Raw genomic sequence first — 25,746 nt, forward strand, 5'->3', positions numbered from 1 at the left:
GCTTTAGCAGAGGGACAATCTTGGCAGTTTTCCAACAAGTTGGGAAGTATTGCCATCGTAGTATGATATTCACTAACTTGGTGAAGTAGAGTATTATCTTGACAGGGAAGTGCTTGATCATCTCATTTGTGACACCGTCTACTCCAGGGCTCTTCCTTTTCGCAATTCGCATGATATAGGGACAGACCTCCGATGGCATGGCTGAGATAATGTTGTCTGTGCATGGCTGTGTTGTAAGATTGGAGTGGAAGTCAGCAATAAGCTGTTCAGTGTCTGAGTCTGAAATGTTGTTAATGCAGAACTGAGATTCCAGATGCTGAGCTAAAAGTTCTACTTTCTCAGTTCCGGTGTAATGGATCCGTGAGAACCGGAAATTGGTTTGAAGGTAGCCGAATTTCATTTGTGACAGCGGTGCGCTTCATTTATTGTTGGTGTAAAGAGTTAACCTCAATTAAATTTTGTGCAGAAGAGATGGGAATTGCTGACAAAACTGTTATAGATTGGAATTATATGGCGCCAAGCTCAAGCTGTTAATGGCGAAGACGGTTTTCAATCAGTGCTAAAAGGAATAGCCAAAAGATTTCCGCCGAAAAAATAATTCTGCAACTTATTCAAATTCGAAACCGGAAGGGTTTAATTGCTATTTTGTATTTTAAAACAAAATAATATAAAAAACTGTATTAAAAATTATCTGTAATTAATAAATGTACATTTTTTTCTATTCATACTTTTTTACTCAAACTTACAAATCGCGCCAACCTGGTTGCGATAATACGTAAGTACCATATTTTTTTCCCTATATATACTATATTTCTCTATTATTTTTTCTTCTTTTTTTAAAAAAAAATCGAATTAAATGCTTCGAAATTATTTTTCTCTCAAACAAATTTTGCACCTAAGCTTGATTTTTCTCCCTATGGGCAGAAAGACTAAGCGAGTGCAAAATAAGACATCAGTATATACTGTCTATCTGTCTATATATTACAAATGTAAACATTGGCCGTGTGTAGTTTGTTATTTATTCCGATCGATCGTAGCAAGCAAAAATTAGCCATGAAAATTGTTGTCTGTGAAATTATGTAAAATGAAAATGAGGTCTTGGTCAAGTTTTCGAAACTGCAAAACTTCGCCGTTTGCAATAAGCGCTTTTGTTTTCGCAGCAGTAGCTTGTGCATGTTTAATTATTGCATTAGCGAGCCCTTATTGGCTAGTATCAAAGCAAGATTCAGATTTTGTTCGAATGGGATTATGGCGAATCTGTTTCAAAAACTATCAACATCCTTCATTGCAGTATGATAACGTATTCGATGGTTGTTACTCGATACACGGCCATAAATCTGAAAGTATTAGGAACTGGTTACAACCAGGTATAATGTTTTCTGGTCTTAGTTTCATAGATTCATAAAAGTGCTGAGAATTTGGTAAGAAAATCCAAACTGCTTTACTGCTTGCGGGACTATACATATAAATACATCTATGCTTTTATTTTTCTTCCTGGCATGGTATGAGATCTTAAAATTTTGTGAAATTACTGTCATATGAAAGTTTTTTGTGTTGAAATAATATATGGTTTAAAAAAAACAGGTATTTGAAATTATGAAATTAAAAGTTTTTATTATTTTTGCACTAGTGTTTCCCACAGTCTTATAAAAATGCCAAAATAGTGGTTTGGTTTATGGATTTTTTTGGCTCATAATCTATACACTAAACTCATGGGCTAAAATAGTGTGTCTGATAACTGCTATTTCTGTTTACTAAGGGACACATAGACTTGTTTGTTATTTATTTGCTAATAAAAATTAACGTAAATGTAAAAAATATACATAATTTCATCATATTTACATATTTAGCCATATAATTTTTCTTTAAGCACTATTTATTACTGAAGAAATATTTCATCCACATTTTTACCATGCATTGATGAATGATAAAATGCTTATCATTTGGAAGAATTTTTGAGATGGAAGGCTGTTATTAATTGCAAAGCAGACCAAGAAATATGATTAACAACAGAGTACCAAACGGGTACAGCATAGACCTACAGATCTGCAGATTGTCAGTTCGATATTCAGTGGGTAACGACTTTTGGAAGTACTGGTCTTTTACACTTCTACCATTTTCTCGAACTTAACTACATTATTACGACGTTTTGAAACTAAATCGTGGAAACATGTCAGGTTGCAGGGAAGTACTGCTGTTGCAGTAGAAACCCTGCATAATCATGTTCGTATCAAAGTATCAAATAGTATTAAATGTTTTAACGCAGTGCTTGTCTCATGGAAACAATATAAGACTCCAAAATTATAGTTAGGAAGTTAGGACAGAGTCATCAAAGAAAAACAATTGGTAAGTGGTCACTGTTTGTGAAAACTTGAAGAAGAATTTTAGAAGTTATTTAGCTTTTACAGTTTAAATTTGGAGCATAGAGCCATAACTAGAATTTTTATATTACAGCAGTTTGTGTACAGAAGGTGTGTTAAGAAAAACCTTTATGTTAAAAAGCCAGTGGTTTGTTTTTAACTGACTTGAGAACAAAAGAAAGTATGCTTCAATTGGTACAGGAACTGAAGAGGCTGCAAAAGTTAATTTTCTGTTCTTTTCAGTTACGAGTTAAAACTTATTTTAATGTTTGATTTTAAGCATGTTTACATTTCAAGGAAGCCAGGAACATGAAATATTTCCGTGTGAATCTATTTGTAATAATAAACAGATATAGGGAGTCAAAGTCCAAGATCCAGACTTGTCAGGTCTTTGGCAATTTTTGATTTGCAATTTTTCCAGATATTAGATGATCAGTTTGTGATTAATGAAATAAAGCATTTATGACCCTAAGAAAATCAAAATTTACAAATAAATAAATAAATAAAAGCTTGATATTTGTTTTAAAAATTGGGCTAATCTTTGGAATATGGTAAGAGGTAGTTTGGCAACATTTTGGTAAGGCGATAAAGGTTACTAACTAGGACTTTAGCAGTGTACATGGATAAAGTCCAGAGTGTGCGCAATGCCATTTTTGTACAATTCTGGGATGTTTTTTTAAGTGAAAATAGGTCGACGTGTACATGGATACCGTGTATGTGCAATTCTTAAAAACGCGGCAAGCAGTTTGCGATTCTGCACTTTCTCCCAATTTCGCAGCTAATCTACGTCATGATTAAACACTTTTGTTCCATAAAAGTTCTAGCATAAATGTAATTCGGCTAGCAGATTGGTGGTAAAAAATGTTGAGTAAAAAAAAACACTTTGTTAAAACAAAATGGCGTCCAAACAAAAACTAGCAGGTTGCTGTAGCATGGTTGGTCGCCAAAAAATCGCCAAGTTACCATAATCCAAATATGGCTTTCAGTGCAAGAAGTTTAATTTACTGCATTTTGTATTCTAATACTTTCTCTTTAATTCTGCAGATAGACATAATTTCTTGTTTAGTTACAGAGTTCCACTGTTCGAGTTATGTAGTTGCTGCATTGAGAATTCCCTTTAAATTGTCAATCAAGACTTTTTGGTTGATCTTTGGATTATGGTAACTTGGCGATTTTTTGGCGACCAACTCTGCTACAGCAACCCTCTATTTTTTTTTTCGCCGCCATTTTGTCTTCACGAAGTAAACACATGTTTCTTTTCTGTTTATTTACTGAACACTTTTTCCAACCATCTACTAGCCGAATTACACTTATGCTAGAAATTTTATGTAACAAAACTGCTTAATCATGACAAATACAGTCAAAAGTCGTTAATCCGGACTCGTCGGGACTTCGGCGATTCTGGATTATAGATAATCAGTTTAAATCTGGTAAGATGGCATGCAGAAATTACAAAATTAAAAATATGAAACCGTAATTTATGAAATAAAGAACAATTATGATCAAAATTTACAAAAAGAAAAAGCTTAATATTTATTTCTTTACTTTATTAAACATTTCTTTCAATGTAAGTTAGTTCGTTTCATGTGATACTTTCTCTTTAATTCTATTAAACAGACATAATTTCTTGTTTAGTTACAAAGTTCCGCTGTTCAAGTCCTATAATTGCTGTGTTGAGAATACCGACTAATTTGTCAATCGAAATGTTTTCGTTTTCAATAACCTGTGGGTCACTTTCTTCACTATCGGAAGCGAATTATAATGACGAGGAACTTGATTTAAATCATATCAAAGACGGAGTACATCCAGATGAAATACTACACTTAGTAAGGAATTATAAGCCAAATAAAATAAAAACATCTGCCCTGAAGATAAGGATAGTGCTGACAGATCAACTTCCAATCCGCGGCATGAAATTGATAAACAAATTTCGGATTTCAAAACATACTTTCGGTTTGTAGATACAAATTACATATTAGTAAATATATATCGGAAATTCTATTTGACATAATCGAAAGTTCAAGCTTACTTTTATGAAATTGCTCTAACAGTCCGCAAAAAATAATAAGCCGGATCCAATTCGAAGATTAAGGAACAACGCAATCTGCAACATTAACTGAATTAAATAATTTTTGCTTAGATTATACCGTCCGTTACACATTAAACGCGCATGCGCAAAAACATATTCGCATCCGTAAAGGTCTTACGCGCACTCGTAAACGCCTGTGCGCATGCGTGAATGCGACGCATGCGCAGAAAGTTTGTAGCTTTGAGGTCCGGATTATAGATCATTCCGGATTATGGGTATCCGAATTAAGGACTTTTGACTGTATTAACTGCAAAATTGGGAAAAAGTGCACAATCGCAAACTCCTTGCGCGTTTTTCAGAATAGCACATACACATAAACCATTTACACGACGACTTATTTTTACTTAAAAAAAATCCCAGAATTGCACAAAAATGGCATTGCGCACACTCTTAACTTTATCCATCTACATTGCTATTTTCTCATAAATTACAAAAATTTGCACGAAAATGCAAAAAAAATCTGTGAATCTTTAAACTCAGTAAAAAGCACATATATGAAATTACCTTATCGCGAAAAAGTATATACCCTTTCCAAGGATGAACATTTCCACGTATAAAATAAATAAAATATCCAAAAACTTTTACCTCTAAATTATCTATTATATTATAAACGTCACCACCGAATTCATACCGCAAACATTACAAATGCTTACAAATACTTAGTGTCAAATATTTAAATTATTTCCATACACGTTTACTTCAAATGAAACGTATACCAAATTCCTACAAACATAAAATTCACAAAATAAGTATAATTTAATTAGAATATCACTAAACCATGTACACGTCGACTTATTTTTACTTAAAAAAACATCCCAGAATTGCACAAAAATGGCATTGCGCACACTCTTCACTATATCCATGTACACTGCTTTTTTCTCATAAATTAGAAAAACTTCATGAAAATGCTCAACGTATTCCAAAATACTACAAACATGTAACTCACAAAATCACGATCATTAAATTAAAATATAATTAAATTAAAAAACACTACTTAAAATATAAATAAGCACATACATTAAATTAATAAAAATTAGATTACAATCCTAATTACTTTAAACTAAATCATTGCTGCTAATAATTTTCCAATAATACCATATTAACTTATTTACACCTTACATTTAGAACAATGCATAAAAATAATATCCTCAAATGATTAAAAATACTAACTTACCTAATCTTCAGAATCTTCATTACGTGACACGCACACTTCCACTATTTCACACAACACACAATGAAGCTTAATACAAAATAATATAGTACTACAGTTTTCCAAATTCCCCCCCCCCCTTTTCCGATTAAAGAACTGTAATTCGTCCATTAATGTCACATGACATATCTCATGATCTCTCATTTCCCTCACACAAAATAATGTGTAATCGGAACTAAGGACTTCTCACATTATTGCCAAAGTCCTAGGTAATAACCTTTATCGCCTCCAAAATGTTGCCAAACTACCAGTTACCACATTCCAAAGATCAGCCAACTTTTTTTTTTGGATGTAACTCTGGCTTAACAGTACTTCATGGCAATTCATTTGGAGAGAACCACTGCCTTTTCTGTTTTGGATTATCATAGAGGACCCATTTTTCATCTCTAGTGATCAAGTGATTAAAACAAAAGTTTCTTTATTAAGCCATTGAAGCAATAAGTTGCATGTGATGGATTGGTTAACTTTGTTTACATTGGATGGGATCCAAACACCTGCTGTACTTAACTTTACCAATCTGCTGCAAATGTTCTTTTATGGTCAGCCAGGTTGGTTAAGAATGTCTGACAGTTACTGGATTGTCTGACACAGATTTGCTTCTGCATTTACCCTTAACATGCCATTGTCTAAAGTTGTTGGCCATCCTGATTGATACGAGTCAGAAAGAGGACCAAAAGGATTAAAATTACCAGATCTGAACTTAGAAAACCATCTTGGGCGTTTACAAACATTTAATGCATTTGAATAAACATCACAAATATTTTTAGTTGCTATTACTCCTATGAAACACAAAAAGCATACAACACCTCTTCTGGTATTTGACTGGCCATTTCACCCCCAATTTTTTTTTTGGGGGGGGGAGAAAGGAGATTTAATTTTTTAGAAGGCACTCTATCCTTTGCATTGAATGTGATGATAAATGATAAACAAATACTGGCATGCACAGAAATGATATTATTTTCCAGTCCCCTTTATACAGTTTCATTGTATTAATGTGTTATGATGCTCTGTATTGCTCCACATAACTTCATTCTATTTCATTAAATGGTTTATGAAAAATCTGCATTTTGTGCTTATAAAGATACTTTCGATTATCACTATATCTTCTTGCCAGCAAATGCTGTTTCATTGATAGTCATTTGATCAATAAGCTATGTCTACATTTAAAACTTATTACGCAAACAACACAATGGGTGAAATATATCAATGAAAAACCTAATAAATCTAATGCAAGAAAGCAGAAGATCTCTATACATTTGAACTATACATATTTTTCATTTTGGACTCATTGCAACAAGAATGCAATATACATATGCATATATTGATTGATGTACATTATCAAAATACAGTCTTAAATTTATAAATTAGTGTTAGATTTTAATGTATATAATTTTCTCTATAGATTTGAATTATACATATTTTTCATTTTGGATTCATTGTAATAAGAATGCAATATACATATATTGATTGATATATATTATCAAAATACAGTCTTAAATTTAGAAGTGTGTGTTAGATTTTAATGTATATATAATTTTATCATTCAGAGTTCTGTTAATTAAGCAAAGATGCAAGGATTAACTACCAAGGAAGGGTCACCTTCATGGAAGATTTTCTAAAGGAAACTAGTTCAATTCATGTTACAGATGGGAAAAAAAACTATGAAAATAGTTATTGCAGCTCATCCTTTCTCCAGGATTTGAACCCACAGATATGCTAGATATGGATATGCTGTTGTTAAGTGATTTTATTCACTCAATCTTCAGCTAGTTTGTTTTGAAGAACTTGGAAATTCTTGAAATCAAGCTGTTAGGAAGAACCTCAAATTAGGAACTGAAAATGGTGCAAGCATATGAAGTTTTAAAATCTTTAAAAATGGAACAGAATCTGCATTATGCATTTGCAACCCAGTGCAGTTTGTACAGCTTTTAATTTCTGCTGCCCATTGCCCCCCCTAAATTTAAAAAAAAAAAAAAACTTTGTTACCCTTAAATTCTGCCACCTGATAAATTTGCACTGGCTGTGGTGCCATTCCTGAGATTGAAGAAGTTAATGAGAAATAGCTTTTTTGCTGGATCGATTTTGAAATTATACACTTCGTAAACGTCTGTAAAAGGTATTTAATCGTATTTAGAAACAGAAAGTGAAAATAACTAAATTGAAAAGAAGACTTAAGGAGATGCTACAAATTACAGCCAAAATTGTATCTTGCTCATTTATATGTATATAGATCTTCAGAATGCCGGCACAGCTTTGAAAATTAAATGATTTGACATGTTAAAGGTAAACAACAGAATTTCTGTTGATATCGCATCAGAAAATTATGAAGCTGATATCTTATTCTCAACTGAAGTTATATATACTAAGAAATGTACATACAATAAACCCTTTCTGTGATGGCCATTAATGGTTCCACATGATTATGGTCCTCTGTTAAAGTAGTTGACTTAAGTAATGTTTAATGTTAGTGTTTATGTTCTCAGAAATACTGGTCTCATTCAAAGCACATACTGTTTGGCATTCTTAAGATGGTTCACTGCTTTGCATTGTCCAAATATAAAACAATCCTGCATTTTTAGTAGGATATTCTTAATAGAAAATTTGGATTTAAATTGAGTAATTTTTTTAATTTAATTTTTATTTTAAATCATACTGTTTCTTTCTAGGATGGTTCATTCTGGTCCAGTGTCTAGTAACTTGTGCTACTCTGTTAGCAGTAATTTGCATCTGCCTATTTGTGTATGTAAGCTTGCAAGTGGAAATAGAAATAAAAATTTTTGTCTGTGCATTTATGTTTGTCTTTGAAGCTGTTGCAGGTAAGTTGTTGATACTATTTTGATATGATATAATTTTGTGTTAGTATTAAAAGCTTTCAAATACAAGAATAATTTTAGTTTTCTCATATTACAAGTTGTTGGTAAGAAAAGATGAGTATTAGAGACAAGAAGTACAGAAGATTGAATACTTATGTATTTTCCAGTCAGGCATGAAAGCTGGTACAAGATTTTGCCAAATTTGTGCCAGTCATTGTAAACATGGTGAACCGTTATTGTCCACTCTTACTAACTATGTAAAATCAAATATCCATGCTATCCACAAAACTGAATGTTTATTGAATTACATATACTGGTACAGGTTGAAGCAAGGCCAGCATCTGTATATATCTGTAGGTATTATCTGGTCTTGCTAACTATTAAGAATTTGCTCCAGTTTAGAGGGAGATCTCAAAAGGGCAGTCCAGGGGCCTTCCACCTCTTTTCCTCTAGCACCAATCTCTTTAGGCCCATATCACACGGCGTTTGTTTCACACGAACAACTGTTTCGGACAATTTTTCTGCCTGGTTTACTATTGAAAGAAAGACACGCGACTTTTTCCTTCCTTTCCTAAAAAATTGTAGGTTGTTTGTTTTCAACCAATCAGCTATCAGCTTGTTTGTAGTGGGGAACCAGTTTGCCCTGCGTAAACCCCAAAGCGATCTGTTTTGATTGGCTGTCGAGACAAAGCAGAAAAATTGTTCCAAACAGTTGTTCTTCCGAAACAAACCGACATGTGATAGCAGCCTAAGAGAACTTTTAGCTTGCTGTTTATTTTGTGTGCCCCCCCCCTTTGCTACAGACACTATATACATACAAACATCTATGCTTTCCCTGGGATTCAAACACGGGCTCATTAGGCAGCAAATTACAGATACTACAGCATGGAAACAACTTTAAGAAGGAAATGTAATGCTACTCAAATTCTCATTTTTATTCTCATTTGTTTCTAGCTATAGATTACATGTTCAGTCATAGGAACAATGGAAATGGTATACTTAACGTTACTTTTTTTTCCATTATAGATATAATGGAAATGTTATACTCAAATGATAGATTTCTTCAAGACCAAACTTATGGCTATTCTCAGTTGTTTCTGCCGGTTATTGGGATCTATAAATTATAAAATTATATTGGTGGTTACCCTTAAAATGTTCAAATTCTACAGCTCATTCATTAATTTTTATAGGCCTTCCAAGAATCCTAAAGAGTTGTAATTAAAAAATGAAGTTGGTTGAATATTTCCTTGCTGCTTTATTGAGAATTAATCAGAGTTATCTAAAGCCAAAGCAAAGACTTAATGAATATAAGTTATGACATCAACCATTATTGGCACTAAATTGCACTGCTTGGCGAAAACTTTTATTTCTTAAAAATAGTTTACAACAAAATAAATAAATTCTTGGTTTCTTTCTGATTATTAACACCTTTTGATTCCAATGTATAATACAATTGCCATTTTTTGGCATATTTTTGAGTATACATGCAATAATAGCTAATCCATGCATTCACATTTTTTAATATATGTTGATTTAAATGCTTTATATTTAACCATCATTATACTGAACAGTATCCACCAGTTGTAAATATTGCCCATATAGATTTTTGTTTTTGTCTCATAAAATTTCTCATTTCTTATGAAATGTTTCTTTTTATTATATGTACTTAATGAACAAAACAGTCCCTATCAGGCCTGCGCCGACAATAGATGCAAGGTCGTGCGGTGCATGATGGCGCCGAGTCAAAAGGGCGCCGTCAAGCAGTTTGTCTTGCTGCCTGTTCGAAAAGGAAAATTCTTGTCTTATTTGAAGGCTTCTGTGGGGGTCGACTCAGGTAAGACCTGAGAAGCTACTGATCTACTACTTTAGGATCTACAAGACTACTTTAGGATCACTTTTAGAAACTACTTTAGGATCTGGCAATCTCGGCATGGGCTTAAAATCAGTCTCCACAGGACTGGAGTCGTCACCAGCGATGGCTGTTTCAGGCTCGGCAGAGACCATGTGGTACTGTCTTGTCCCTTCCGTTGATTGAGGTGGAGCTATATAGTCAGATATTCATGGTTGTCTAAGGCGAAACAACCCCGTCGATGGAGTTGGCGAATTCAGCGAGCCTTTAAACTGTTTGAGGTTTGCAGTGCGCCTGGAGCCTCAAAACTGCATATTCATATCCTTCCTTGGTTTCACCCTGGGGACACCTAAAGTCAACATCTGTATACAATGACGTAGTGTTAGCAGGCTGGATTGTTGGCCCGGTCTGTCTGACAGTGTTTAAGTGACTTCGTTCTGCTGTCTGGGGTTGGGGCCCCTGTTGATGGCACATGTTTTTAGCATCCTTCCAGAACAGGAATTACTGAGTATTCCTGTTGTCTCAGCTTAGTCTTAGCTCGTCGGCTGGACCGATAGCTTAGTGGCATCTTGGATTGCCTCTAGGGATTAAGGCGTTTAACTGTGTTAAGGGCAGCCTCGAGCTTGCCAGGTCTGAGTACCCCTTCCTTCTAGCACACTGTCTTATTTGACAAAAAGTTATAACCAGGGCAGGAGTTCGTCTCTGATGTTGTCTTCTTCTTATTTGAACATGAAACTACTTGATGCCGATGCGTATGTAAGGGTGGACACATTCAATAAATTGCTTAATCCTTATTTTGTGTCTACTGTTGCAATCGTAATAATTTGTGCAATATTTATCTTCTTTTTTTGTGATTATTGTCATTGTTTTTCTACATAAAAAAGGTAAGTGCAGTTACATATTATGTTCAACTTAGATTAACTTTTTTAATTTGGAGAAGTAATGATTTGAGCATAATTACTCGAAACCCTTTTACCTCTCATGTTTGAACCATTGTCGTGTTCTTGGCCATGTAAATTACTAATATCTAAACCATTTTCCAATAAAGTCTTTAATAAGAATATTATTTGTCCTTCACCATTCATATCTGTTGTAATACAAAATACTAAAAACTTTTCTTCAATACTCATGCCTGTATTTTCTAAATTAAGATACCTCATACAAATTGATATCTGCTCTTGATGGCTGGCATCAGGAGTACAATCAAGTAAGATAGAAAAATGCTTTGCCTGTTTGACCTTATTTAAAGTAATTTGCTTTATATTATCTCCTAATAAGCTAATTACTTTATTTTGAATTTTATCTCCAAGGTAAAGAAGCATATTTTTTTTAGTTTTAATTTTATTAATATATACAGACATGATAGGGTTAAATATTGTTATAATTTCTATACACTTTAAAAATTATTATTTCTTTCAAATAATATGTTGCTGGAACTACGGAAAAATTTGGGCAAGTTTTGTTTGGCTAAAAACTGAATGGCATAGATAATTCTTTCAATAACATCACGCCAATGCTTAGTCTCTCTCTCTCTCTATTTTTAAAATAAAATTTGAAATTCCGAATTAACAGGTTTATTATTTCATAATCATTCTAAGAAATCGGATTAACTCTTTCATTGTTTGGCAAGATTCAACAAAAATACATCTAAAAAAATTTACTTCCATTTTTGTCTTTTGGGAAACTGGAGCTCGAAACCAGGTTTTGGTAATATCCAGGGCCATTTTCTGTTAAGGCTTGAACTTGGGATGGCAGTAATGGACTTGGGCATAATTCGGAATCACCAGGCAAATGCGTATCTACTGCAGAATTTGTAGATTCCAATAGCATTTCTTCTGTATTTTCGACAGGCTGCACTGAAGTTAAAGGTAATTCCCGCGTGAAAACACTTTCTAAACTCTTTCTGATTGTTAGGTTCTTTTGGTAATTTCAATGGTAGCTGAAACATTGATGGACAACTAGTGCTAGTAACGTCAGCTTGGGTATTCTTTGGGTTTGGAAAAAACTAATTAATTTGAAAGTCCATGCTTATTAAATCAGAACTCGCTTATAAAGTCTGGCTTATTAAGTCTTATGTCTCACCTTCCTTTTTCTTCATTACATTCTGATACTCAAACAATTTTTTCTGTTTTTCTTCCGACATCTCAGGAAAAATGAAAACAGAAAAATGGAAGTAAAGATAAAAGTAGAAAATAACTGTTATAAGAACTATTGTGTAAAACACTTCTTAATACTCAGAAAGTCCCTGTTTGAAATATTTTACCTTACGTCTGAAAAAGTGAGTATATCTTAAACCATTGCTTGGAAAATATATGAATTATTAGATAAATACCAAATAATTCAAGGAGGTGGTGTACTCTTTTGTTTATTTGAGTAAATAAATCAAATTTAAAGTATTTATTTAAGACGTAATGTTATTAATAGATGTAATGTTACTTATGTTATTAATTTTAATCTATCTGTATTATTTTATGAGTTATTAAACATCAAAATGGATCCAGGACTTTATAAACACCCTGTATAATAGTAACATTATTTTCACACAATCAGCGCAAAAAACGACAAATTTGGTGAACCTTTGGCGATGAATAATTTGTAAAAAAATCATCAGAAATAGCATATCATAAAATATTGTTTACTCTGGAATTTCCATGATTATAAATTTAATGAATATATAAACATTTAAAAATGACTTGGACAGTTATACTACAACAAAACAGCAATATATATGCAGCTTTTTCTTCAATGCATATTTCTGTATACATATTTTCTTCAATATGTATTTCTTCAATTAAATCGGCATTTATTTCCACCTCCATGATTTCACAACAAGAGCCATCGCCATATTAAAAATTACCCGTGAACCTTCAGAAGCAGAATTTTTGTCTGATTGGTTGAGCCTACGTGGAACATGACTCCAGACGGAACATTTTCAGAAGTTTCAAAATGTTTGTCATAGCCGGGACATATTGCGCCTAGCTAGAGGCAACATTTTTTGGAAACCTCCCGTTTAAACCAGTGCTACTAGAATCTCGCTTCTTGGAAATGTCCCGCCTAGTCGTACACATTGATAGAGAAATTATAGCCCTTTTACATACGCATCAGCATCTGATATTTTTGTTCACATATATTTACAGGTTTGTCAAAAACTGCAAAAAGTATTAAGTGATAAAAATCAACAGGATATAAATAGTATAGATCTTATGTATGAACTGGGCTTTTTGCAAACTTTTAGAGGAAATGTTGCATCGCCGGTTGAAACTCTTGAGTTATATCGTTGTCAACAGAAAAGAATTTTGGAAATATTTCTAGATAACATCCCTAGAGCATTTTTTGCATTTACATACCTTAGTCATTGCATATTGCATTTGACATTGTGATTTAGCTCAGTTTCATCCCCAATTTTGATGGAGAGCAACCTGCGGGGACAGGTCCGAGCGTCTCCCACACCTGTTCCCTAACCACCAACCTTAGGAGAGTGCTCTCGCTTCACATATTTGGAGTGTCCCCATGCCACACGGACACATTTACAAACATCCATGCCTTCTCTGTGATTCGAACCCGAACCCTTCGGCATGGCAGTCACCAATGCTAACCACTATACTGGTTCAGTGGCATTTTATAACATAAATTTATGTATAATTCTACAATAAGTATGTTTGAGTGCAGTTTTTAAGAAACCACAAAATATTTGCATATTTGGACAAAAGATAAAATGCACGTTTTATTATTTTTCATATTATTATGTTACGAATGCTTCATTTTAATAGCAACGTCCCTTTAATATCGTCACTACAGAAAGGCGCTCGCTAGACATTTGCATGATGGCACCGATTAGGTTTGGTGCGGGCCTGGTCCCTAGGAGTCTAAATGTCCAAGCAAAAATTTTTCAGCAATTCAAAGCTACCAGTAAGTTGATGACTTTTTAGGGGTTGGTGAAAGTAATCACAAAGTGCAGAAGATTGTTACTGAACAATCAAGAAAAGATCAGAGAAAATAAGCAGCAAGGACCAAATCTGAATAAAATTACATTTGCTGTATCCTTTAATAAAATTTAGATATAGTTTGCAAGTTGACAATTAAATATTTGTTAGCAATTAAAATTTTTTTTACCCTTATTTACTTTTTTACATCATGGAATTTTTTACCCTTATTTACTTTTTTTTTATTAGAATGTCTACAATGAGGGGGAAGGGAAGGAGTTTTGATTTCTTAATGTGGTTAAATTTAGGGTACTAGGATTATCTTAAATTGTACCTCAGTGCTAGTTGAATGAATTACTTTACTTTATGGCAGTGGTCTCAAATTCAGATTGCATGTGGGCTGAATCTATGATCTAAAAACAGCTGACAGGCCACTTTCTCCCTTTTTTTCTCACAAACAAATTCATAATTTTTTTTGACCAATGAAAACACTTATTAATAAGATAAAAAATATTTAAAATAAATTTTAAATTTCACTTTCTAAATATTTCTTAAAACATGTATAAATAATAAAATTAATAATGCAATAGAAAAAAATTATGTTTATTTTCTATCTGAAATCTAATGTTTGGTACTTGTAAGACTCTTTTTTTTTGTTGGTTAACTTTAATAGTGAAATATATTGACAGCTAAATATTAAATTCTTAGACTGATATTTCTTTCAAATAATTCTAACACATTTAATTAATCATCAAATAATTTAAACTAAAAATATACATTTGAAAGCTTTTTAAGTTTTCGGAGAAAATTTACCAAGTGGGACAAAATTTGAGAATAAATAATAGCAACCGCTCTATTATTTATTAAATTTTTTTGCCACATAAATAGAAGTACATATGTGTGTATGCAAATAATTATAAACTTTTATCTCTTACTATGGCTTGACATTTGATGGCATTGTTATCTATACATATTTCATCAGTTAATCTGGCTCTTTTCATATAATTTTGAGTTGTGAAAAAAGGCTGTTAGCATACTAATATATTCCCAAACAAAATGATTTTTCTCAATGCAAAAATTCGTTACCAAGCATATTTATATTTGACAAGTATGGAAAAAAAGTTAATAAAATTTGCATCCTCAAATTTTTAAATATGATTTTTACCACACTATAAATTAATTAGTTCTATTTATAGATTTTCTGGTGCATTATTCATATTTTATTTTAATGGAAGTGAAAATAATGTAAACTCAGACTTCAAAAAAATAAATTCTTGAAATCTTTGTAACAACATATTTGCAAAAACTATATAATTGAAATGTTTTCGCGGGCCACATAAAAATGCTTCAGGGGGTTGTCAATTTCAGACCACTGCTATTTGCATTCAGTATATAGGCATCATTCTTCTTTGTAGAATACACTGTCTTTTGTAGTATATAAAAAGACACTTTGAAGATTTCTTTCTTTTCTAAAAAAATGAAAGGTCTTTTTATTTTTATATGAAATAATAAAATATCAGTAATCTGTAAATCTCACTAATATGTTTACACTTTACTCCATGTTTTGAAAACTGTTTTTTGGAAATTTGCATTATTTTCAGTCGAAGAATTCATACAGGCTGTGGTAGGGAAACTACCTTAAAAATGAATAACATAAATAGTATAAGTGATATCAGCTAAATTTTTTCCAAGTTATAGAGAGACACTTAAAGTTTTTTTTTTTTTTTTTTTTTTTTTTTTTTTTTTGTTACGGTTTAAAAATAATATCATTAAGGTGGCCTCCATTCTGGTCAGTGCATTTTTGAAGTTTCTTTCAATTTTTACCAGCATATTAATGGGTATGTTGTTGATAGCAGCTTGAATATTGTTTTTCAGTTGAGCCAGGATCTTTGGACATTGGAGATTTCAGATAGCCCCACAAAAGGAAATTGCACAGGGCTAAATCAGGCAAGCACACTGGCCATTGACAATCGTCTCATAAGGAGATAAGGCGTCTAGGGAAATGTTCTCCAAAAAATCATGGTCTAATGATGCTTATTCTGCACAATGCACACCAAACAGTCACACATTCTGTATGGAGGGGCTGCTCATGAAATTCTCGGGGTTTCATGCCACTCCATTATCGCATGTTTTGCTTAATGCATACTGCAACCGGAAAGATGAAAATGAGCCTCATCGCTAAAGAACACAAGGGCATCATGAGGCGTATTGGCAAGAATGGCTTTGCATGCAATTTTTCGTGAAAGAAAATAGCGTGGATTAAGTTTTTTCACCACTGCCAATTTATATGCATGAAAATGCAATATGTTGAAAGGTATGACTCCACAGAGAACATGCACTCCTCTCTCGTCTCTTTGGCAGGAGGGGGGGGGGAAATAATTCCAATAGAAATTCATATAATGGGCGTTTCACATGTTTGAAGGGAGCAGATTTTGGCCTTTCTCTGTATGAAAGAGTGAAAAGATATTTTTTCATCATTTAATGTTATCACTCAAGGTTTTCATCAGTAACAACCATGAAAGACTATGATCATACTTTAGTGCTTAGTACTTTACTTAAAATTCATTGTATAACTGTAAGAAGAAATATATAATAAATCATTACAGCATTTAAAGTTATGCCAGATTCTGTATTTTGTCTTGTTCTCTTAAAAAATATTCTGTATGAAACATTTTAATCTTTAAAGACACATAAGTGTTGTTTACCATATCATTAATTTTTAAAAATCTTTTTCAGCACTTCTAGCATTCCTTGGAGTTTGTGTTTTTGGACTAATGTGTTTTGAACGATCATGGATCAAATTCCCCAAAAATAATATCTTGTCTTGGGGGTATGGATTCTGTGTCTTATCAACTCTTCTGCTTAGTTTTGCTGCAACTGGTCTGCTATTCCATATATTTAGGCTGCGAAAACAGTTGCATAGGGGCATTGTAACTTACCATGTTCCTCTCTCAAATCGGCAGATGTCGGCATGCTCTGATTCGTATGTTTAGAAATATATTTATTTGTTTAAAATTAATTTATTTGTATTAAAATAATAATGAATGTATTTATTTGTATTAAATAATAATGAATGTATTTATTTGTATTAAAATAATAATGAATGTATTTATTTGTATTAAAATAATAATGAATGTATTTATTTGTTTTAAAATTAAGAGTGTAATAATGTTGTGACAATAAGTTGTAATTATCACATTCTTAATTTTTTATAGTACTTTCTTTTAAAGTTAAAAATGTTTTAAAAAATGAAGCACATTTTTAATGAAAATAGTGTTAGTTTGCAGTTAGTTCACATCAGTTTGGCGAACCTAGCCTCTAAAATATTTTTAGGTCAGTGAGTAAAATTTTGTACTGAATTGTAATATTCATTAGGGCACTTTATAACCACATGGTAACTAATTTTATTATTTATTTAGGCAGCAAAACAGTTCTAAAAATTTTGAATCTCACCAGTATATTGTAGTTTACACATGGTTCAGAAGAGAGTATTTTTTAGAAATATTATTTCATATATAATCATGGGCCATTTAATATTATGATATATAGAAAAATCATATGGCTATTTATTTACAGAAAATATTTTATTAGTGGATAAGTACTTGAAAAGAGATTACTTGCAGAAAGTTCCAAAGTTCTTTTATTGTAATTCATTTTGAGTTAATGGAAAACAAATGTCTAACTTGTGTCATAAACAAGAACTACACGAAATGAATAAAGATTACTTCTCTTCACACAAAACAGATTGCTAAAACATGTATAGGTACTCAAGTATTCATGCAACCAGCTAGGTATAATTGGGTGATTTTTTACAGATGAAAAGGTAAAAGCTACTTATCAGATGCAGGTTAGTGATTTTTTAAAAAGGTTCCCAATCTATCAATATTTATCATAAGTTGGCAAACAGAATATGAAAACAGAATTTAACAATAAGAAAACAGATACTTGAGCATTTTAAAATACAAATTATTAAATAAGAATTACTTAAAACATTAACCCGCGGGAAAGCGCGTGGGGTGTATCATAACCCCAACCCTACATAAAATTGGAATATTCCTAACTTGTGAAACTGAAATTCTGTGCTGCTTTCAGTAGCTGAGTTTCTAGTTGTGGTTGACTTTCTGAACCGCTTTTTCTTTGCCTGTGTGTTTCAGAAAAAGATTTATCGGTATTCTGTTGGAATTGGGGTATGACACACCCAACGCGCCTGTTTGTGTAAGTGTTTTTCTGACTGAATATTTAGTTCAGAAATTTATTTCTAGAGTGTAACAATAAATATTTCTACTCGCAAGTGATTTTAAAGTACTTGAAATTAAATTCTTTAAAATTTCTAACTGCATTATGGTAAAAAGAATGAGTCCCTATGAACTGGAGATGCAACGCCTGTGAGATTTACTACAAATATTTGAAAGTGATGAAGATTGCATTTTGGAAACTGAAGATGAAACTAAGAATATTTTCTACAATGTTTTGGATTTGAAAAAGATAAAACATTAATTCCTGATGTTCCTAAAAAAGGAAAAACTGTTCTTATGCTTTCATCATTATATAACGATCATACTATAGATGATACTATTGGAGAAAATAAAACACCAGAATTATATGTTTTAATAATATGACTAAAGGAGCAGTGGTTATGGGGGATGAAATGTCAGCCAATTATTCAATTGCCAGAATAACAAGGAGGTGGCCAATGGTAATTTTCTTTCCTGCACTGAATGTTGCTGTAATAAATGCTTGAATTATATTACATTCAACTGCTAATCCACCAACCAGAAACAGAAGTCTCTTTTTGAAGGACTTAGCATTACAATTAATGAAACAAAGTATTGAACAAAGATCAGAGATTAATATTTTTCCAAGAAGTTGACTACTGCATGAAAACAAAAGCAGAAGTTTCGACAAAGAATTAAAACGAATACATGAAATTCGAAACAACTAAGTATGAAAGATGTAATAATTTTTTTGCCGTCGCGCCAAGGACAGAAGAACGTGAAAGCAATGTTTAAAATGTGAAAACATTCTGTGCCAAGAACACATGAATGTACAGTCAAAAGTCGTTAATCCGGACTCATCGGGACTTTGGCGATTCCAGATTATCAATTTTTCCGGATTATAGATCATCAGTTTAAATCTCGTAAGATGGCATGCAGAAATTCTAAAATTAAAAATATGAAACCGTAATTTATGAAATAAAGAACAATTATGATCTAACGTGTATCAAAATTTACAAAAAAAAAAAAAAAAAAAAAGCTTAATATTTATTTGTTTACTTCATTAAACATTTCTTTCAATGTAAGTTGTTTAAGTTGCTTCATTTTATGTGATAATACTTTCTCTTTAGTTCTATAAACAGACATAATTTCTTGTTCAGTTACAAAGTTCCGCTGTTCAAGTCCCGTAATTGCTGTGCCGAGAATACCGACTAACTTGTCAATCGAAATTTTTACGTTTTCACTAACCTTTCTGTCACCTTATTCATGTCTTTATCCATTTTTTGCAGCAATTCCACTTTTTGTTTGATGGACATCGAAACATACTTTCATTTTGTAGATCCTTTGGAAGCTCCAGCATCGGAAATTCTATTTGACATAATCGAAAGTTCAAGTTTACTTTTATAAAATTGCTCTTACAGTCTGCAAAAAATAATAAGCCGGATCCAATTCGAAGATTAAGGAACAACGCAATCATCAACATTAACTGAAATAGATAATTAGATAATTTTAGCTTATACCGTTCGTTATACATAAAATGCGCACGCAAAAACGTATTCTGCGCTTGCATACATGCATATGCGCAGTCGTAAAGGTCTTACACGCACGCGTAAACTCCTATGCGCATGTGTCAGCGCGGCGCATGCGCAGAAAGTTTTTAGCTTTGAGGTCCGGATTATAGATAATTCCAGATTATGGGTGTCCGAATTAACGACTTTTGACTGTATTTTGTTCAAAGGGTTAAGAAATAAAATAAGCATGGTGTATCAGAGATGCAATGAAACTTGGAGGCATGATGTTTTTTTTTTCATTTATCTTAATTTTAACTCCAAGATTATTTCGGAAATTAATTTTTTGAAATCCAATTATTATTCACTTAATTTATTTATAATACACAAGAACAAAAAAAAAAAAAAAAAAAAGTTTTAAAACTAAATAATACTATTTTTATTGTATTTTAAATATTGGGGTATGTGATACTCCACACGCCCACTCTAGTAACTTTTCTTGGTGCGACTTCCGCCGGGTTAAAAATAGAACACTTAATTATTTTCCAAATATTTTTGTAATTTTTTTTATTTGCTATTCTTCTGTCCAAGTACACAGTAATGGGAATTTCAGAGACTCTATAACAGCATCTGTCTACCAAATGCATCTCTTCCTAGTTCCCTTTAGAATTTTTTTTGCAAAACGTTCTATTCCTGCAAAAATTTTGGTACTATTCGGTTTTGAGGGCCGTAAAAAATCGCCAAACTATTGTTGATGCCAGTGCTGCCAAAAATAATTGCGGCAACCCTAACGCAAGAAAGGAAGTATAATAGTAAATAACTATCTAAGATTGATTTTTTAATTTAGATGAAAGGTTAATTTCATATAATACTTTTTATTATTATAATTTATATAAAAAAAGACTAAAATTGGTTATTCTTTTAAAATTATTTTGAATATTATATTGCTTTATTTAACATTTTGAAGGTAACTATAAAGTCACTGGTTTATTAACAGTAAATTGCATTAAAAAGTCTCATGCATGACTGACATTATCATATAGGATTCAAACTGTTCTTTGATATCTGCTGCATCTTTACATAATTTACTTTTATATCTACTTTGCTCATTTTCTTTTCACTTTGGAAATTAGCTGACTCTTCATCCACTTCTTGTTCATAATTTTCTTCAACTGTGTGGAACTCATGAATTTGAACTTATGAATTGTGATTTATGTTATGTATAACATTCGTCTTTCAAAACAACATTGCACCTTCAGATGCTTTACTTTATTTTTGTACTTCATCTTTTTCTTTAATTGGCAAATTGTACTTTGCAGAAACATAATCAGTATCTGCTGAAAATATCCCAGCTTCTATGAACAAATTCCATTTCAGAACATTAATTTTAGGAATTATTTCTGTATGATTTCCATATTAACTTTTTTAAATTAAAAAACTAATTAAATGAAATTAATTTTTTTAATTAATTAAATTTTTGAGTTAAAATTGAAATAATGTGTTCTAGAAGCTTTAATTATACACGGATTTATTGGCTCTTATTTGCTCAAATAGTTTGCTGACAGAAACATTATTTTGACGTTTTTCAAATAGTAAACTTGCCCAAAAAATTCTTTTAAAAAACTTTTCAGGAAAAAAAAAATTTTTTTCTATAGAAAGGAGAGGGAGGGACAGTAGCAAAATTGTTAGTAAATATCATGTATTTGATTATGATTTTTAAAACTTTATAGCTTGAGAAGGTGTTAACTTTTGTAAAATGTTATCATTGGATCTAACTTTAGTTTTACATTTGAATTTTTAGACTAATGAAAACATGCATTACATCAGGAGAGGAGTTCTAGTTTTAGAAGTTGTCAAGTTTTTTAATCAAAAATAGAGGATTCAGAGAAATATTTTTCCAAAGATGAATTTTTTCCTATATTTACAAAAAGCTTGTAAAAATAATTATCTTTTTGAATATATTATTAAAAATATCATTATAGTAGCCTTTTTTCTTTTAGTATGCATATCATATTGGTCTTTTGAGAATAGGTCTAACTAAGAATGTAATAATGGCAGGTCACTGGTTCCTCGCTTTCACTGATAAAAATAATGTTTTGATGTGACTGTAGAAAACATTTCAAATTCAGATATTTCAGACATTTTAAGCTTTTATATCAAGTGCATTCAATGCTTATTTGAAGAAGTTGCAATATGTGTTTCATTTAATAGCACTATGTCAAAACTATGTATTCTTGGTTTTGATACAGTGCCATTTATATCAAAATAGATAATACTGTGAATTTTGTTACTGCTTTTAAATGAATATTAATAAAATATTTGCACTTAATAATATAAGAAGAGATTTTATTAAATTTCAAATAAAAATATGTTGTTTAGTGTAGTATGTTAATAATTGATACTTAAATCAGTAATATGTTTTAGTAATTATTATTTAAAAATGTTTATAATCATATGAGGGCCATTCAGTAAAAAAAGGCCAAAAAAGCTGTATTAAAAAATCATATGTATTACTGAAATTATCATTTGTTGGATATATAAGGCAACAATCTTGAGTTACCAATAAATGATTACATCATATTTGTTGCATGGAGAGAGATCTAGTAAACAATTCAATGATTCTAATGTGGAGGATTCTTCTTGTCTAGATTCAGCATTTATAACAGCCAGCAAACACAGCTTTGCAGCCAGCACCGTATTCTGGAAAACTAGATTAGTCATAGTCAAGGTAACTATTGGGTAATAATATTGGATCATCCTGCCCATTCATAATGAACTGAAGTTCTATAAAATGTGCACAAGGGGGTTAAACAAGCAGATGACATCTGAAAGGAAAGCCATATGTTATTGATGCTTCTTAAAAGCTTCAGCATAATGTGAGGTTCATTTCTGCAATTTCATTTTAAGCATTTCTGCAGTTTTATCACTGGAAATGAGAGCTGGGTGTATTTTACAAGATATAACAAAAGCAACAGAGTACGGAGTGATGCTGTTCATCCCCCAAACCAAAAATAGTGAGGCATAAGATTCAGTTAATTTTCTTTCATAATTCAGAAGTTGCTAATCTTAGTGCTCTACACACACAGTCAAAGAAATATATCCAGTAAACGCCATTTACCCAGACCTGCTGAGAGAAATTCTGTCAGTTGTTCTTCAAAAAGCACCGAATGTTATAGTTTAAATGTAATATTATGTGCTACTCGCTGAATCTTGTACCTTAGGATTTTCATGTCTCCTGCCCACTGAAGGTTGCTCTGAGTAAAATAAATTTTTGAGGTATCAATGATGATAGGTCAGCTGTGCATGAATAGCCGCACATTCATCCATATGAATTTTTTTATCATGGTATCTGTGTATTTGTCATGCACTGGTGTAAATGCATTGAACTAGAAGGTGTTGTATTAAACTGTAATAATGTAATTATTTCAGGAGTTTCATTATATCCTTTGTAAAAAGTACTGGTTTTTTATTTAAAGCACCTTATATATAATTTATATTTTCAATGTATTTATGTTTGTATACTTTTTCCTTTCAGTTTATAAAAGTGGTCCAGATGCACTGTCAGAAGATAATCACCATATATGTCTGGAAAATGCCATGTGTTTTATTCAAATTACTGCTGTATTTGTGAAAAATATATATCTATACAAATTTATAAGGAAAACCAGAAAACTATTCAGTCTAAATACCAATTATATATTTATATATACATATATTGTTATGTTTTGATAGTGATTTGTTAATATTTTGAGCTGTTGTGATTAGCTGATATATAAGTCTGTGTTGCTTTATGTATGTCAAGTACTTGTTTATTGTAAAGAGCAGCTATATTTTTGGCATCTCAACAAAACTTGTTTTGTTTCTTTTATTGTGATATATATTCACACATTTGTATATATTTTTCATATAAGATATATATACATATAATAAATGTATCTATATTGCCTGCCTTATATTTTTATATGAAATTTGAGTACATGTCTAAACTAGAAAAAACTTCTTTGCTTTTAAATGGATTTTAAATTAGTAAATGCATTTAGTAAACAAAATTTTAAATTTAGTTAAAAATATCTCTTTCATTAAAATAGGTTTTCATTTTGATTTTAAAAAATGCTGCTTTCATTAGATCACGCATTTAACTCGAATGGAAACCTGTCTTGAGGCATAACTGAAAGAAATGGGACATTTTAGAATGTGTTACAGTAGCCTTTAACAGGGTAATGTTGAGCGAGATAGGTAGTGTTGAATGGTTATACTGCCGGCAACATCTTGCCATTTAGTAATGACAAAGCAGTGGAATGGTGTCCATTGTGCATTTATGGTCAAAGCTTATTACAAGAATGGTTGTGTGAGAGATCATGTGTAGAGAGTTTTGTTGTCATTTCAGTATAGAATGACTATGATCATACACCCCATTACTGGATTGAAATTCATCATTTGCATACTCAGCACTATTAATAAACACAAATATATGATTTTAATGTATTTACTCTCTTCCATTAATCTCCATTCCAAAATTTCTAATTCTTTCAGGTCGCCTTGTATAGTTAGTTTATTAAATAATTAGCAGTAAGTTCCCATTATACTTGTTTTAATGAGAGTTGAGATGTCATTCTTTCTAAACATATATTTATTCTTTCCCTTTTTTTTTATTTTATCATTTGGTCATTTAATTTTTCTGGTCACTGTATGGATGCACTTTGTACAGTGAAACAGTCATGGAGATCAGTTCTGAAAGTGACCAGTATTACTTAAAATATAAATAAATATTAATCTTGAAATATACTTCTCTAAGGCAATCATCCCTATAGAAGTTTGAAAATATCTGGAACTATAGGCCAGGAATCATCTTTGTAATACTTGACTGTATCATTAAGAACACACTACAAACTGGTAAATCACAAATTGATACCACATTTTACCTGGTTACTTTAAATTATTATGACATTTTTTAAAATTAGAAATTATTATGTTATGTTGTTCATTATGGCATGGTAAATAATATGCTATTTAAATTTGCATTAAAGATTCCACATGGTTGGCAACATTCATTAATTTCATGTACTATTGTTTTCTTTCTTATTTTTTTTTTTTTTTTCTATGATGAAAAAAAGTTTAGGAATAATTTTAAGCTAAGTATTTTATATACACAGTTCTATATGAAATAAATTCATTTGTAATTTTATTAATCCTCCAAGGGTTATGGACTTACAATTCATCATGGATAGATGGCTTCCAATTCATGACACACAGAAATTTCTGCCATCTCCTAGTAGATCCGATTTCGCATTGAGAGTATATTGAAAGAAAAGGAATCAAATTACAAAGCCAGAGGGCTCTTTGGGAATTACAATTAAAGTATAATTTATTCATGACATTTTGGAGAACTTTAGGATTTCAGTGTCAAACTTGAATGCTCAAAGAGTTAAACATTTTAAACATTACATTTTGAAATAAATTGTAAAATCTCTGAGAAACCTCCGCACCACCTGATAAACTGTGTATGTTCAGGTTAGAATTTTCTTGATGTATTGTCAAGTATTTTGGAGTAGAATATGTATGGATATAATTTATTATTATGGGCCTAACAGTGGTCAAGTGACTAAGATGCACATTAGTTTGACCATACTTTCATGTGGATTTTCCCACGTAGATATGAACCAATACCCCTTAGAATGGCTTCCATGAAGGCATGTTTTCCCTTAGGCAGATATCCCTATTGTGCTTTGTCGTAATCCAATAAATAAAATAAACATACTTTATTATGTGCCATTATGGTT

At 31.6% G+C, this 25,746-nt stretch overlaps 2 protein-coding genes across 2 annotated transcripts in view; one reads left to right on the plus strand and one right to left on the minus strand.

The window, feature by feature from the left end:
- LOC118198469 (uncharacterized) overlaps window positions 1-25,746 on the minus strand; it is a 281,839-nt gene that overhangs the window by 109,181 nt on the left and 146,912 nt on the right. The gene's annotated exons all lie outside the window — the stretch shown is intronic.
- LOC118198430 (uncharacterized) lies at window positions 954-25,021 on the plus strand. Its single transcript, XM_035370107.2, has 4 exons — window positions 954-1,367; window positions 8,326-8,475; window positions 16,981-17,227; window positions 23,502-25,021. The coding sequence occupies exons 1-4, from the start codon at window positions 1,085-1,087 to the stop codon at window positions 23,506-23,508; spliced, it is 687 nt and encodes a 228-aa protein (XP_035225998.1). The 5' UTR covers window positions 954-1,084; the 3' UTR covers window positions 23,509-25,021.

The sequence above is a fragment of the Stegodyphus dumicola genome, chromosome 6, assembly GCF_044657685.1.
Source record: "Stegodyphus dumicola isolate Sdum_Otavi_A_Nest chromosome 6, ASM4465768v1".
Taxonomy (NCBI): domain Eukaryota; kingdom Metazoa; phylum Arthropoda; class Arachnida; order Araneae; family Eresidae; genus Stegodyphus; species Stegodyphus dumicola.